Here is a 16,664-nt window from a genome sequence, read left to right on the forward strand (position 1 = left end):
TAGTTATAATACAATTCCAAAGCAAATGTCAATAAGTTTCCTCTGAAGGCAATCACAGAACCTTGCAACACAGGAGGTCATTCAGCCCAATGTGCCCATGGGGGCTCTTTGAAGGAGCTATTCAATTGGTCCCATTCCCCTGCAGGTTTTCTTCTTTTTAAGTATTTACCCAATTTCCCTTTGAAAGTTACTGTTGAATCTGTTCCACCAACCTTTCAGGTAGTGCATTCCAGATCAGAACTTCCTGCATAAAAAAAAACTCATCTCCCCTCTTGTTCTTTTGCTAACTACCTTTAATCTGTGTCCTTTAATTACGGGCCATTCTGCCACTGGGAGCAGTTTCCCCTTATTTACGTAATCAAAACCCCTCAATATTAAACACCTTCATTAAATTTCCCCTTAACCTCCTCTGTGTTAAATTCAACAATCTCAGCTTCTCCACATAACTGAAGACCCTTGTCTCTGGTATCATTCTGGTGAATCTCTGCTACACCCTCCTAAAAGCTTTGACATCCTCAGAATTCAAAAACACTGCAGCTGAAGCTCAGCCAGTGCTTTATGAAGATTTAGCACAATTTTCTTGCTTTTTATAAGCAATCCCTCTATTTATATGCACAAGGACCTTCAAGAGCAACTTGGGATGGGCAACCAATGTTGGCCTCGCCAGCAACACCCTCATCCTATGAAATAATTGAATTATAATTAAGAAGGATCCCATATCACTTTTTTAAACAAGGTTTTATCAACTTACCCTGCCAACTTGAAAGATTTGTGTATGTAGACTGCCAGACCTCTCTTCTTGCAACCTCTAAAATTCAATAGTTTAGTTTATATGGCCTCTCCTGATTCTTCCTTGCAAAATGCAACACTTCAAGCTTCTTTGTATTAAATTCCATCTGCCATGTGTCCACCTATTACACCTCCTTAAATCTGCTGCTATCCTCTTCACTGTTTTCCAAAATTCCAAGTTTTCTGTCATTTGTAAACTTTGAAATTGTAGCCCTATATCCAAATCCAAGTCATTAATACACAGCAAAAAGAGCATGGTCCGAATGTTGGTCCCTGGAGGGCTATACTCATAGGATATGGCATAGAAGTAGGCCATTTGGCCCAACTAGTCCATGGCGGACTCCCCTCACCACTACACTCTACTTTGCATCAAAGCTGTCCTATTCTCCTTAATCCCATGTGCTTCAATTTATCTAATGTAGATAAATCTACCAAATTAGTGGCAGGAAATGGGCTCACTACCCAAAATGCCACCAATGTTATAGGTACAGAAGGAATGACCAAGAAGGGAAGTTACCAACAAGCAAGTCAAAGATTATTCTAATAAATGTCCTAGCGCTCTATTACAGTGTTCCAAAGCCATTAGCTAGGAACAGATTGCTTCATCAACAAACGAGTCAGGTCTATTAAAGAACTGGCACTAAGAGAGGGGAAGAGAATAAATTAGATTATCTTAGAAGTAAAAGAGACCTCTACCCAGTAGCATTAGTGCATTGGAAAATATTCCCAATTCACAGTGAACTACACAGTGAAATAAAAAGCCAAATCATTTAGTAAAGTTATAAATGCCCATTTGGATGGTAAAGCTGTATTTAAATTTTAAAAATACCCATATATACAATGGTGAAGTTATCACATTTAATAAAATGGAATTCAGCAGGGTATCCAGTCTCCTCACTTTGTTTCTTTAATGTAATCTTCCCCTTATTTACTCGCAAGTGCAGTTTATTTTCACTTGTTTCAAAGTGAAAGAATATATAAAAGGAAACAAAAACTGTGCCAAGGCAAACAGTCAAGTTTCAATAAATGTCAGCCTTTGTTTCCGAATTGCTTGAAAACATTTTGTGAGGGACGTATGTGAACACATAGATGATGCAAACTGAAGACACTGTTAAACAAAGATAGATCACACCCAAAAGTCTGCCTTCTGTTGCCTAATAATAAGCAAGTTTAGAGTTTAAAGCCCAGATGCAGTGACCCTGACAGCCAAGAGGAGACAGCATCACACCAACTAGGTTGCAAAACTCATTAGCTTTACAAACTGGCCAATCAAAAGAATTAGTGAAGCCTGCTCACAAATTGAGCACTCCTTAAAGTTGTAACTGCTGAGCAGCAAGCTGTGGCACCCTGGTGCTGGCAACAATGCAATCATGTCAGCACCTTAGTTTGATTTGGTTAATAAATCTCCATTCATTTTACTGGCCTAGATGAGGTTACATACCCGAGCATGGTACGTGCTTTTCACAGACGGTGTGTCCTGACAAGGGACCATGCTTCTGCAATGTATAGCCTATAAATATACGAAAACAACAAAAAAGAGTTCAGTCACCAACACTCGACTTTAATAGATATAAATAATCTAGCGCTTAATTAATTAGATGAAGTGAAAAAAAATCACCCCACCCTATAATTTTGTAGATTGGGAATACTCAATTTACTGTTGCTCCAAAGCTATGATGCCAAACAGTAACTCATGAGAAGGGCTCTTTCACGAAACCAACATAAGTCTTTAATATTAACATTAGCATTATTCGGACATATCTATGTAATCAAACTCTGTCCACACAATGTGTCAGGTTGGAAATATAAGATCATCAGAAATAGAAGTAAGCCATTTGGCCCATCAAGCCTGCGCCACCATTCAATAAGACCATGACTGTGGCCTTAACTCCACTTTCCTGCCTGCTCCCATAACCCTCAACTCCCTTGTCAATAAAAAACCTGTCTAACTCAGCCTTGAACATACTCAATGACCCAGCCTCCATTGGTTTCTGTTGGAGAGAATTCCAATGAGAAAAGAAGTTCCACATCTCCATCTTAAATGAGGTATCCCTTATTTTCAAACTCTGCCCCCTAGTTCTAGACTGTCAGCATTTACTTGTCAAACCCCCTCAGAAGCTTATGTTTCAACAACATCACCTCTCATACTTCTGGACTCCAATGCATAACTTTCACAGATAGGCTGTCTGCCTTAAGTTACGATTTAAACCCTTAATAACCTAAATGTAAAACTAAAAGTTGTTTATTCCCTAATTTTTCAAATTATGCAGAAAAAGCAAAAGAGCTCAGCAATCCTGTTCAAGTGTGAAGATATCTGTCAGTTATAATGAATAATACTGATGGATGCTGGGAGATAGTGTGCCTTAGCCATAGAGTTGGGGCAACTGCAGGCACAGAGCTATAAACTTAGGATCAATGTCAACTGTATGTACAGGCCTTTGAGAGGCTGAAATGTCCAAGTAAAAACTTGAATCAAGGTTATCAAAAACATGAAGGATATTCTATAGGCAAGTTGAGACAGAGTCATTACAGCACAGAAGGCCATTCTGCCCATCAAGTCCTTGCCAACTCTGTCGAGCAACTCAGTCACTACATTTTCCTGCTTTATTTCCACAGCCCTATAAGTTTATTTCCCTCAAGAGCCTATCCAATTTGCTTATGAAATCAAAGATTGTCTCTGCTTCCATCTCTTAGGCAGCAAGTTTCAGGTAGTTATCACCCTATGCATAAAAATGTTCTTCCTCCTGTATCTCTTGCCCAAAACCTTAAATCTATGTCTCCTAGTCTTGTGTCGTGGAGCTAATGAGAACAGCTTTTCTGTGTCTACCTGTCATAATCATGTTCAACTTTATCAGATCGCCCCTCAACCTCCAGTACTCCAAGTAGAACATGCTATTAAATATGCAATACTTCAATGTTACTATATGAGAAATTTTAAGACAGTAGCTGACAGGCTAAGGGAATAAAATGGACAATTCATAAAATTTCTAAAGTATTCTGAGTAATTTGAATGCTCCACTTTCTCTAATAAGTTTATGATCTAATTAAAATAAAGCAGCAAACATTTCAATTGTAACTATTAAATTCAAATAACCCAGAGAACACAGGTCAAATCTCACAATGGCAATTTGAAAATGTGTATTCAATTTAAGAAGAATCTGGAAAGAAAATGCTGGTATCAAAGTTACCATGAAGTTGCCAGAACGTCATAGAAATCCAACTGGTTCATCAATGTATATTGTCGTCAAATTTGCTTACGATACAAAGATAGGTCAGAAAGCAAGTTGTGAGGAGGAGGGTTAAGTGAGTGGGTTAAGATTTGGCAGATAGAGTATAGTGTGGGAAAATGTGGGGTTGTCCACTTTGGCAAGGAGAATTGAAAAGCAAGTGATTTAAATAGAAAGAGACTGCAGAATGCTGTGGTGCAGAGGGGTCTGAATGTCCTCATACATGAATCAAAAACATGTAGCAACATGCAGGTACAATAAGTAATTAGGAAGGCAAATGGAATGTTGGTCTTCAGTACAAGGGGGATGCAGTGTAAAAGTAGGGAAGTCTTGCTACCACTGTACACGGCATTGCTGAGGCTGCATCTAGACCACAGCATACAGTTTTGGTCTCAATTATTTAAGGGAAGAATACTTGCATTGGAGATAGTTCAGAAAAGGTTTACTAGGTTGATTCCTGGGATGAAAGATTTTTTTAAAAATTCATTCAGAGGGTGTGGGCATCATTGGCTAGGCCAGCATTTATTGCCCATCCCCAATTGTCCTTGAGAGGGTGGTGGTGAGCTGCCTTCTTGAACTGCTGCAGTCCATGTGGTGTAGGTACACCCACAGTGCTGTTAGGGAGGAAGTTCTAGGATTTTGACCCAGTGACAGTGAAGTAATGGCAATATATTTCCAAATCAGGATGGTGAGTGGCTTGGAGGGGAGCTTGCAGTTGGTGGCGTTACCATGTGTCTGTTGCCCTTGTCCTTTGAGACGGTAGTGGTTGTGGGTTTGGATGGTGCTGTCTAAGTGGCGGGTTCCTGAAGTGGATCATGTAGACAGTACACACTGCTGCTACTGTGCGTTGATGGCAGAGGGAGTGAATGTTTGTGGATGGAGTGCAAATCAAGTAGATTGCTTTGTCCTGGATGGTGTTGAGCTCGTTAACGCTGCACTCATCCAGGCAAGTGAAGAGTATTCCATCACACTCCTGACCTGTACCTTGTAGGTGGTAGGCAGGCTTTGGGGAGTTAGAAAGTGAGTTACACGCCACAGGATTCCTAGCCTCTGAGCTGCTCTTGTAGCCACAGTATTTATATGGCTAGTCCAGTTCAGTTTCTGGTCTTATGGATTGTCTTATAAGGAAAGGTTGAGCAGGATGGGCCTATACTCATTGGAGTTTAGAAGAACGAGAAGAATACATAAATCTGAGGGAGCTTGACAGGGTAGATGCTGAGGTGATGTTTCCTCTTGTGGAGGAATCTGAACTAGGGGACACAGTTTCCAAATAATAGGTCTCCCATTGAAGATAGAGATGAGGAAAACTTCTTTCAGCAGCTCTTCAACCTTTGGAATTCTCTATCCCAGGGAGCAGTGGAGGCTGGGTAGTTGAATATACTCTAGAGTATTGGGGCAGGAAGGAAAGTGGTGTGGAGGTCACGATCAGGTCAGCCATGATGATAATGAATTGCACATCAATTGAAAGGGCTCTTGCAAAAGTCACAAATGACATCTTAGTTGGGTGTGACGACGGTAACCTATCCGTCCTCTTGCTCCTGACCTGTTTGCAGTCTTTGACATGGTTGACCATGCAATTCTACTCCAAGGGCTCTCCACCATCATCCCACTGGGTGGGACTGCACTCACCTAACTCCATTTACATAGATCCAGTCATACCCAGGGTGCTGCTCTTCTTGCTCCTGTACCATTACCTTTTCCAAGGGTCTATCTCTAGTTCCCCATCGCATACTGCCCCTCAGTAACATCATCTGAAAACAGTGTCATTTTCCAAATGTATGGTGATGATACTCAACTCTACCTCACTTCCACCTCTCTCAACCATCTCTTACATTATCAGACTGCTTTTCCAATATCCATTACAGGATGAGGAGCAATTTCCTCTAACTAAACAATGGGAAGACCGAAGCTATTAACTTCTGGAGACAGGCTTTTCAAACCACACGATCAGTAAGGGCGCACAAGAAGACAGGCAACTACGCCAGAATGAGACAGAGGCTGAGTGAGTAGCGAATTAGGTTCATGTGGGAACTCAGTGCATGGGGGAAAAGAGGTGCAGTGTACATAGGAATTATTCTAAGTTAATTATGTGAGCAATTAAATGGAAAGGGGAGTGGGTCTAAGACTAGTATTTTAAACTTAAATAATGGCAACTATGTGGGCATGAGAGCTGAGCTATCTGAAGTGAACTGGGATACTAGGCTAGGGGATAGATCAATAGAGAAGCAATGGCAAACATTTAAGGGGATATTTCAGAATACGCAGAATAAGTATATTCCTACTATAAAGGAAAATTCTAAAGGAAGGACCCACCATCCGTGGTTAACTAAAGTTAAGGAAAGCATCAAACTTAAGGAAAAAGCATATAACTGCGCAAAGAGGAGTGGCAGGTCAGATGATTAGTCAGAATATAAAGAACAACAGAGAATGATTAGAAGGTTAATCAGGAGAAAGAAATTAGAGTATGAGAGGAAGCTAGCTAGAAATGTAAAAATGGATAGCAAGAGTTTCTATAAGTATTTAAAAAGTAAAAAAGTAAAATGAGTGTTTATCCTCTAGAGAGTGAGAGCAGGGAGTTAATAGTAGATAATAAGGAAAAGGCAGATGAAATGAACAAATATTTTGCTTCTGTTTTCACTATAGAGGATACAAAAAACATTTCAGTAATAGCTGTAAATCAGAAACTGGGAGAGGGGAACTTGGTGAAATTACAATCACTAGGGAAGGGGTATTGAGAAAACTGATGGAGCTGTGGGCTGACAAGTCTCCAGGTCCTGAAGGATCTCATCCTAGGGTCTTAAAAGAGGTAGTAGGTGCGTTGATGTTAATTTTCCAAAATTCCCTAGGTTCTGGAAAGGTTCCACCAGGCTGGAAAGTAGTAAATATAACCCCTCTATTCAAGAAGGGAGGGAGCAGAAAACAGGAAACTATAGGCCAGTTAGCTTGATGTCTGTTGTGGGGAAGGTGTTAAGAGTCGATCTTTAAGGAGGTTATAGCTGGACACTTAGAGAAACTTTTTTTTTTTAAAGAGAATTTTTTTTTCTGAGGATTGTGCAACTTCGGAACACTCTGCTTCCGAAGGCGGGGTCATTAAATATTTTTAAGGCAGAGGTAGATAGATTCTTGTTAGTGAAGGGAATCAAAGGTTATCGGAGGTAGATGGGAACGTGGAATTCAAAACACAAACAGCTCAGCCATGATCTTAACGAATGGTGGAACATGCTTGAGCAGCCAAATGGTCTACTTCTGTTCCTATTTCATATGTTCTGTCATCATTACAAACTCTGAACCCTAGCCATCAACCCCAGCCCTCTCCCTGAAGCTGAACCAGATGGTTTGCATCCTTGGTGCCAAATGTTACCCCAGCTTCCTACCGCATATCCAAACTAAGATTGCCTATTTCTATCTGTGTAACATCGTCCAACTCTGCCCTATTTGGTTATCTGCTGCTGAAACCCTTACCCATGCTAGACCTATAGACTTGACTATTCCATCTCACTTCTGACCACCCTCCTTAGCTTTACCTTCTGCAACTGTGGGTAACCAAAAATTCTGCCTATTACCTAATACCCTTCATATCAAGTCCCGCTCACTCATCTCATCTGGGTTCACCAACATTGGCTCCCAATGGAGCAATTTCTTGATCTTAAAATTCTCATGCTTGCATTCAAATCCCACCATGATGACTCCCTTCTGTAGCTCTGCCAATTCTGGCCTCATTTGTTATTTATTTAGCATGTGCATTGTCACAGAACCAAGTAATAGTCTTGTCGGTGGCTAGATGGAGTTCTTTTAAGTCCACCTTCAAATTTAATCAGTGGACACTCCTCAACAGTGTGCGTCGTAGTTCGGAGTACACCACAGCTGCAGCCTGGATGATCTTGGCGACCCCACTGATGACGGGTGGCTGCACAGGGGCCTTGGCCAGTTCGGAAACGGTTTAAAAGGGCCCACTGTCACAGTGGGAGATCAAAGCTAGGTGGATGAGCAGTGGGATCAAAGATGAGAGTGCGGTTTCTGATGGATGTTTACTCCTGCCATGGTCCTCAGCTGTTACTCCTCAAACGTGGTGGGTTTAACCATATGGGCTGGCCTGAGGGAAGGCATACCTTCTGGTGTGTTGAGGAGAGCCTTGAATAAGGGCAGTCTTGGGATGGAGTAGACCTTCTCCAGCAGCTTGCCTGTTGTAATTAATCTCTTGATGTTTGGTGGGGGCAGGGGGAAGGGTTTGGGGAGTAGGGGGGCAGGACTGGGAGCCAGGAGAGGTGCATTGGTCGAAGAGTATCTGTGATGATGCGCATTGTGGAGTTGAATTCAATAAATTTGATATATGCAAATCAATCTGGCCTCTTGAGCATTCCTGATTTTCATTACTTCATCACTGGTGGTCCTGCCTTCAGTAGCCAAGGCCCTAAGTTCTGGAATTTCCTCCAGGCCTCTCTTTCTTCTTTTAAAGGCATTCCTCAATGCCCACCTCTTCGACCAAGCTTTTGGTCATCTGCCCTAAAATCTTCTATGTGACTCGGTGTTAAATTCTGTTTAATGACACTCCTGAAAATGCCTTGGGGCCTTTTATTACTTTGCAGTAAGCATATAAATGCAAGCTGCTGTTGCGCGTGCGTGCAGAGCCGAGAAGAACAGCCAATCAAGATCATTTCAACTGATTTGCAAAACAATGCCAATACTGAGATATAGTCCCAGAGCCAAGTAAGCATGTTGAAATTAGTTATTTCACAATGTAATTGCTATAATGGTACTAATACATAAAATTTTGTACATGTGCAGCAATAAAATCTTATCAACAGAGCCTCTTAACCAATCCATAAAACTGAATTTTTATCAGGAACAGCAGATATGAGTATTTGAAATTTAGAATGCAGGCATGATGAAACAATAGGTACCCTACCTAACATCTGCATAGGAATAAAAATAATCTAGATTACAAAGAGGTGGTATAAAAAGCTCTAAGGATAGTCACTAATAACATTAAATTGAATTTTAAACAGTTACTTTTTAAATGATCATGATTAGAAATTTAATATGCTTCCACATATTATACAAGTGAAATATTGTTCCCAAAAATATGCCTTAAGGCAAACTCAACACCAATGTGTTTTTTTAATTTTCCCAGGTCAGCTACTATTCCCAGCTCAGAGTAAAATTCTCAATTCAATACTCATCATGAGCAGTTTAGAGTGTGAACTAACGCCCATCAGGAAATTGGTCAAGCTTATTCTAATCAATAAAACAAATTTCATCTTTATTCAAACACAGAAGTCCATTGTACAATGTAACTTAGAAGAAAGTCAGCTATTGTAAGCATTGTACCTGACATTGGCTGAACAGGTATGGGTGCTTCTTCCCAGCTGTTTGGTCAGCAGTGAGCCACTGCAAAGCTGAAGCTTCTGGTGATGTCTCATATGAAACCTCCACGACTGCATGCTGGCCCCTGCAGGATTAGAAATTTTATAAATCAGTATCAATAGTCTCACATCATTCCTCCAAAAGCATAGTGCAGTGTAAAGCATACAGACCAGAAAATCCCAGGTTTGACATCCTTTTTATACTAAGTTAGTTGCTATCCTTATTAAAATTAGCTAAGTTACTTCAATTGTCTTCAGTGCCCTAAATGGAGGGAAATGTAAATATGCCAGGATTCCAGTGTCTACTTGCTGTCCAGTTATTCCCAAGAGAAACTTGTATGCAGAAATGAAGATAAGCTTAGCTGTGACACCACTCATCTTGGACTAGATGACAATCTTAAGTTTAGCTCAGTTGGTAGCATTCTGACCGCTATCAGAAAGTTTAGAATCAAACCACTCCAGGCCAAGTGCACACAACCCAGTCCAACATTTTAGCACTGCATTACTGGCACTGCCATCTTTCAGATGAGATGTTAAACCTGCTCTAGTGGGCATAAGACACCTTTGCACTGTTTGGAGAAGCAAGGAAGCTCTCCCTATTCAATATTCATCCCTTTGCCAATATTAAAACAGGTTAACTGATCATTTATCACATTTGCTTTTGTGGGTTTTTTTTGCTGTGCACAAAGAGAGTGCCATCTTTCACTAGAGTCAATACACATCAAAAGTAGCACTTTAAGGTGCCCCTACTACTATTAGATAATTCCAAGATAATTTTTCTATTTTTACCAGCACTCACTGTGTAGGCTAACATGGATACCCTATCATGTAACTCAATTGCTGTATTCCTGATGTCATTTTTGCTGTTGTATTAGGTCAACAAAAAACTGATATTGTCTGTGCACGTGGAAAAGATTGAGAGCTGGAACGTTTCCCTTGATTCTGGGATGCTTAAGGGAAAAGAGGAACGTTGTCAAGGCTGTCATTTAAAAAATTAACACTGTTCTTACAATTACAAGTCAGATTACAGCAGGCAAATTTAAATCATACATTAATAGTCCAATATTGCAAAATAACACTAACACATGTGATGAGGCCATTGATCAGTTATTTAGCATGACAAACCCATTAGGACACGAACAGCAACTAACGTTTATAAAGCATGTTTAAAATGTCTCAAAGTGCTTTTTACAGAGGATCAAAAAATTGCCATTAACTTCAAAACGATGGACCATCTTGAAAGTTCTGGCCAGGTCTAGGATTGCTAGTATAGTTTTCAACCGATGACCTTGTTACCTTTGTTACTCACCTCTGGAACCCAGCTCCTGAATGCATTGTTTTGGATCTGTCCAAAGTTTTGGATGGGGTTTGGCACTATGTACTTACAAATGCGTTAATAATTGTATGGGTTTCCATTTAGTTTCCTCTTCAATCACCATATCTGCATTCCAACTATAACTTTCCCATTGGAAGAAATAGTTTCTCATTATCTATTCCATCATTTTACCATAATTTTAAACACCTCAATTCCATTACCACTCACTCTTCTAAACTCAAAAGGAATACAAGACAGGGCTATGCAACTAGTCCTCACAACTTAACCCTTTACACTCTGGCATTATATTGGTGAATCTGCACTGTACCCTTCCAAGAACAATATATCCTTCAGCTCTTCTATGATTAATTACATCTACCAAGTAGGAGACCTTGATGCCAAAACTGGCACTAATGTAGTAATTCACGGCACACATTGGTTTCTGGTCCACCGTGAGTGTGGCCCCGGCCTACATATTAAAGAAAACCTAATTCCCCAGAACTTCTAGGTTCACATAGGAAGTACAATTAAGGATGGGAGAAACAGAATTAACGTTTCAGGTCAATGCCCTTTCTAGCATTTACTATTTTTCATTTCAGATTTTTAGCATGTGCAGTATTTTGCTTTTGTATTACAATTAGGTGTATGCCACAGGATTAAACAAGGTGATTCAAGTTTCAGCATGAGCTGCAATGGAGATGTTGGGAGGTAAAGTTAGTTAAGTATTTGTGCATGGTTCCCAGTTAAATAATTCACCAACATTTGTCATTCAAATTCACATATGAAAAATAGGTCCTTGGAGAAGTATCAGATGCTAGTCACCACCCACTGAATCATTGACTTATACAAAAGGAGATTTCTGGAGCACTTATTCCCTCTTCGCTTGAGCTTTTCTCTAGCTTTCTACTAATCGCGGGAGATGAACTGGCTGCAAGTTTGTGGGAAATGGCTCATCGTTATGCTCCCAACAATAAGCGTGGGGTAAGCTTCATGGACCAAGTGGTCCTTTCATGTTTGCAAACTGCGGTAGAGAAGAAAGGGTTAAAACTGGACTCTTCAGAACCATAGAAAACGAATGTGAAAGAAATCTGGAAACACATGCCCTTAAAATATCTCTGGTTGGTGTACAAATTCCAGATCTGGGTGTGATTGCAATTATAAATGGAATCCTAACAAACAAATTTAAAAACAAATTGGGGTGAGAGTGTCATTATAAATGCCCTCATTCCTGTATCCAGATTTATACTGGAAACTGTTATAATACTTGCCAAGTTATTATTAGAAACTACCCCATGAAGGCACAACAGCAGCATCATTAGCAGGAGGGTGTAATTAAAGTGCAAGTTTTATATTGGCAGTTTCCATTATGAATGTGGGCACAGGAGTCGATATGGATTTGTATAAACATAAGGATATAATATATGCCTTTAAAATGGGGACTAAATCGATTTATCCTGCTCCAATTATCCCCCACCCTTTAACCTCGTCTCATCTGAAAACTACAAGGTCTTGACTCCCACCTGCAACACCATGGAAACTAGCTAGTATTAAATAACAAGATTTGACAGCAATTATTAAATGAGAGAAGATTTAACAAAGTAGAGAACATTTCCTAGGTTTTAGCATCATACCGTAGCAATTTAAATGGAAGGGTAATCGTTAAGGGTGTTCCTTTAAAGCAGTGCTTATTTCCAAGTGAAAACTCGACTTCCTGTCCATTGGCAGTAGCCTTGAGTATTTTAAGGTCTCTTGTATCCAAGGTCTGTAAATAAAGTGCAAATGTTGAAACTATACAAAATAATAACAGCTAAGTATGAATCAGTTTTACAAGGTTTTGCTTAAATCAGTTCCATAGCTAACCCAAATGAAGCAGGCATCTTAAGCATCATTTAAAAACTAGAAAGCATAATTTTACTTGCCTTTAACTCAGCAACCAAAAATCCCAAACATTGTCAATATAAAAATGCTCAACTACCAAGATTCCCTTTGTTTGCTGGGGTAACAAAACTACAAACTCATTTATACAGAACTAGTTTACACTTTTGTTACACAGAGAGCACAAATCTATATACTTCTCATCCCAACCTATATATGAAAGAAATGGACACTTGGGAAAGGTCCCAGAGGGCAGTCATTGCCCATAAAAAAGGTACTGCAGCTACCGTCAGAGCTGTAGAGAAAATTGGAAAAGGCGGCAATGTAGCAACATGACCATCTCATTTTTAGATATCAATCAAGCAAATGTGTGGCAATTTTTCAAAGTAGCAATGTTTCAACAGCAACAGCTTATCTTAGGGAGGAAAAGGATAATAAATTGCGCAGTTTTTTTAAAACTGTAGATTACATTAGGTTCTACATCAGCAAAATTCAGAGTGCTAATTATCACATCACAAAGTCCACATACCTCGGTTCTCTCTGGGAAGTGGTTCATCAAAATGGCCTAACAGTTTACTCAGCTCAATTTTGCTGAGTATGCTCCAATCAGTTGCTGCAACTTTGGCAAAAACTCTTTGTACTGTGGCTCAAAATCACAACTGAAATGGATTTATCAGAAAGCTAGTCTCAGAATTCTCCAATGTCTAAAGCCTGATCATGATTTTAATTGTCTTTGATATTTTTAAAGTGTTACAAATAATTTAGTAAGATTTCATTTACCAATCCATAGCATAAAATGAAAATACTGTATAATTTGAATGATTTTTTTCCCCCAAAGTCAGTATATGAGTTCTAACTTAAAATTACAATTGTTCGAATACACATAAAACTCAACTACTGTAACTGATGTGATCGAAAGCTTGTCACATTTTCAGAACATTCAGTTGAGCTGTTTAAACCATTCCATTTCTCTCTTCCTTTAGGACAGTCCTTAAAACCTTCCTCAGGCCAAGTTTTGGTCATCTTTCCTCATATCTTATGTCACTTAGTATCAAGTTTTGTTTGCCAACTTTCTTGTGAAGCACTTTGTGATGTTTTACTATGTTAAAAGGTGCTATATAAATGCAAGTAGTACACTGCACTACAGGTAGTGACTGCACTCCACACCCACCTCCTGGCTTGAATTTCACATCATTTTGCAGGCTCTCAGGGGTCCATGGGCCCCAGTCGACAAACCTTCCGTCACTTTATTGATGATTGAAAGCGTACTGATGGGGCAATAACTGGTCAGATTCATTGTAATTGGCCAAACTGGATTTGTCACGTGTTTTGTGTACAAGACATACATGGACAATTTTCTACTTTTGTCAGGTAGATGTCGTGAAACAGCTTGAATAGAGGTGCAGCTAATTCTGGAGCACCTGTCTTCAGCATCATAGTTGTGATGTTATCATGACCCACTGTCTTTGTTGTATCCAGTAATTTCTTCATATCATGTGGAATGAATCGAAATGGCTGAAGATTGGCTTCTATGACATTGGGGTTCTCAGGAGGAGACTGAGATGGGTCATCCACTTGGCACTTCTCGCTGAAGGAGTATGAAAATGCTTGTGTTGCTTTTTGCACTGGTGTTGGGTTCCGCCGTCATTAAGGATGGAGATATCCCTGAAGCTTCTTCCTCCATTTAGTTAATTGCCCGCCGCCATTCACAATTGGATGTGGTAGGACTGCAGAGCTTGGATCTGATGCATTGTGTTGAAATGTTTATCTGCATCAGGCATGCCAAACCATGAAGTAACAGACTGCGGTTGAATGCTGATGGCCTACAGAACATCATGGCCATCCAGTTTTGAACTGCAAGATTTGATCGGAATATGTCCCATTTAGCATAGTGGTTGTGCCACACAACACACTGGATGCACCGTCAGTGTAAAAACAGAACTTCAGCTCCATCAGAATTGTTCAGAGATCACTCTGTTCAATACTGAGAAGGAGAGAGGCCACTGCAACAGGTAGATTGATGAGAAAGAAGTCAATAGGTTGCCCCCTCCTACTGGTTCCCTCCCAACCTGCCCTACTCGGCAGATATATCCTTCTGCCCAACCAGCTAGCTCTACAGTAGTGCTACCAACCCACTCTTGGTGATGCACACTGAAGTATGTTCTATGCCCTCTTTATCTTCAGTGTTTCCTCCAAGCGGTACACGGATTCATAAGCTGAGAAAAGGCAGCGGTTGTTAATTAGCAGGTTCCCTCACTCATGTTTGATCTGATGCTATGAGATTTCACAGGGTCCAGAGTCAATGTTGAACTCTCCTATTGCTCCTCGAGTCCCCCAGCCTCCTCCTCTCCCTGGACACACCCCCTCTCGTCCTCCTCCTCTCCCTGGGCATCGCCCCCCCCCCCTCCTCCCTCCTCCCTCCCCCTCCCCCTCCCCCCCTCCCCCCCTCCTCCCTCCCCTCCCCTCCCCCCCTCCTCCCCCTCCCCCCCCCCTCCCCTCCTCCCCTCCTCCCCCTCCCCCTCCCCCCCCTCCCCCCTCCCTCCTCCTCCCCCTCCTCCCCTCCTCCCTCCCCCCCCCTCCCCCCTCCTCCCCCCTCCCCCCTCCTCCCCCTCCTCCTCCTCCCCTCCCCTCTCCCCTCCTCCTCCTCCCCTCCTCCTCCTCCCCTCCCCCCTCCTCCTCCCCTCCTCCTCCTCCTCCCCTCCCCCCTCCCCCCTCCTCCTCCCCTCTCCCCTCCCCCCTCCTCCTCCTCCCCTCCTCCTCCTCCCCTCCCCCCTCCCCCCTCCTCCTCCTCCCTCCCCCCTCCTCCTCCTCCTCCTCCCCTCCCCCCTCCCCCCTCCTCCTCCCCTCTCCCCTCCCTGGGCACACCCCCCCCTCCTCCTCCTCTCCCTGGGCACACCCCCCCCTCCCCTCCCCTCCCTCCTCCTCCTCCTCCTCTCCCTGGGCACCTCCTCCTCCTCCTCCTCTCCCTGGGCACCTCCTCCTCCTCCTCCTCCTCCTCTCCCAGGACACCCTCCATCCTTCTCCTCTCCCGGGGTGCTTCACCCGGGCAGGAGGTACACAGAGATCGGGAGGGTTGGGGGAGCCGGTGCATCCTAAATGCCGGGGCCGGCGCCGGGTTCCCCGCACTCAGTCACCAGGGCAATACCGCCCGTGCTTACTTACCAGAGCGGACAGCCCGTCCCGCAGAGCTTCAACAGTCAGCGCGGTTGAAGCGGAGATCCGCTGGCTCTGGAAGTCCACCCGCAGGTTGAGCGCCAGGTGCCGGGTGGTGAAGTCTGCCACCGCCGTGAACGAACTAGCATCCAGCTCCCCAGCCATCCTCCCAACAACTGAGCCCGCAGCAACAAACCACACTGCGCCCGCAGCAACAAACCACACTGCGCAGGCGCAGCTTCACTATCCCCCTCCTGATTGGCCAGCGTCAACACTTCCCAGCAGGCGCCACGAATCTCCCGCCCACTCAGAGCGGAGCACGCGGCAGTGACAGTTAGTCAGCTGGGAACTCAAATCAACCAATGGGGGTGTTGGGGGTGGTAGAGGCTTTGGGAGCTCAGGCACTTGGATTGACCATTGCCCAGTGGCTCTGTTGCTGACCAATGGGGTGACACTAGGACTCACCAATGTGGGGTTAGGGGGCGTGCTTTGACTCTGGGGCTGACTGATAGGGTGGAACTTGGACTGACCAATGGAGAGGTGGCCCTGTTGCTGACCAATAGGGTGGCTCTGGGCCTGACCAATGGAGTGGCAATTGGACTGACCAATTTTGGGGGGAGGGGGTGGCTCTGGGCCTGACCAGTGAGGTGCCTCTATGGCTAACCAATGGGGGTAGCTCTGGGGTTGACCAATGGGTTAACACTGGGGCTGAGCAATGGGGGTGACTCAGTATATTGCCAGAGTTTTTGATCCTGTAAAACAGGTTATTGTACAGGACTTTGTCAAAAACAGTACAAGCAACGGCAGTTGTGTGAGAACACCAGAAGTGTGGGAGGTTAACATGACCTTCCCCAACAATTTTGAAACTCTGCCAATTTATCCTTGTTGGATCACTTGTGATTTGCTCTTAATGAGTTTTCAACCCCCAGATTTGAGCAGCAA

At 42.7% G+C, this 16,664-nt stretch overlaps 1 protein-coding gene across 1 annotated transcript in view; it reads right to left on the bottom strand.

Moving 5' to 3' along the window:
• The window catches only part of lta4h (leukotriene A4 hydrolase), a 56,236-nt gene extending 40,312 nt beyond the window's left edge, over positions 1-15,924 (bottom strand). The window contains exons 1-4 of the mRNA XM_078553734.1: positions 15,732-15,924; positions 12,326-12,456; positions 9,345-9,465; positions 2,231-2,299 (exon numbers count right to left, since the gene is read on the bottom strand). Of these exons, the coding sequence (XP_078409860.1) occupies positions 2,231-2,299; positions 9,345-9,465; positions 12,326-12,456; positions 15,732-15,887 (477 nt within the window). The 5' untranslated portion in view covers positions 15,888-15,924. The remainder of the gene's footprint in view (positions 1-2,230; positions 2,300-9,344; positions 9,466-12,325; positions 12,457-15,731) is intronic.
• Positions 15,925-16,664: the final 740 nt, after the last annotated feature.

Source organism: Cetorhinus maximus, chromosome 12 (genome assembly GCF_964194155.1).
Source record: "Cetorhinus maximus chromosome 12, sCetMax3.hap1.1, whole genome shotgun sequence".
Taxonomy (NCBI): domain Eukaryota; kingdom Metazoa; phylum Chordata; class Chondrichthyes; order Lamniformes; family Cetorhinidae; genus Cetorhinus; species Cetorhinus maximus.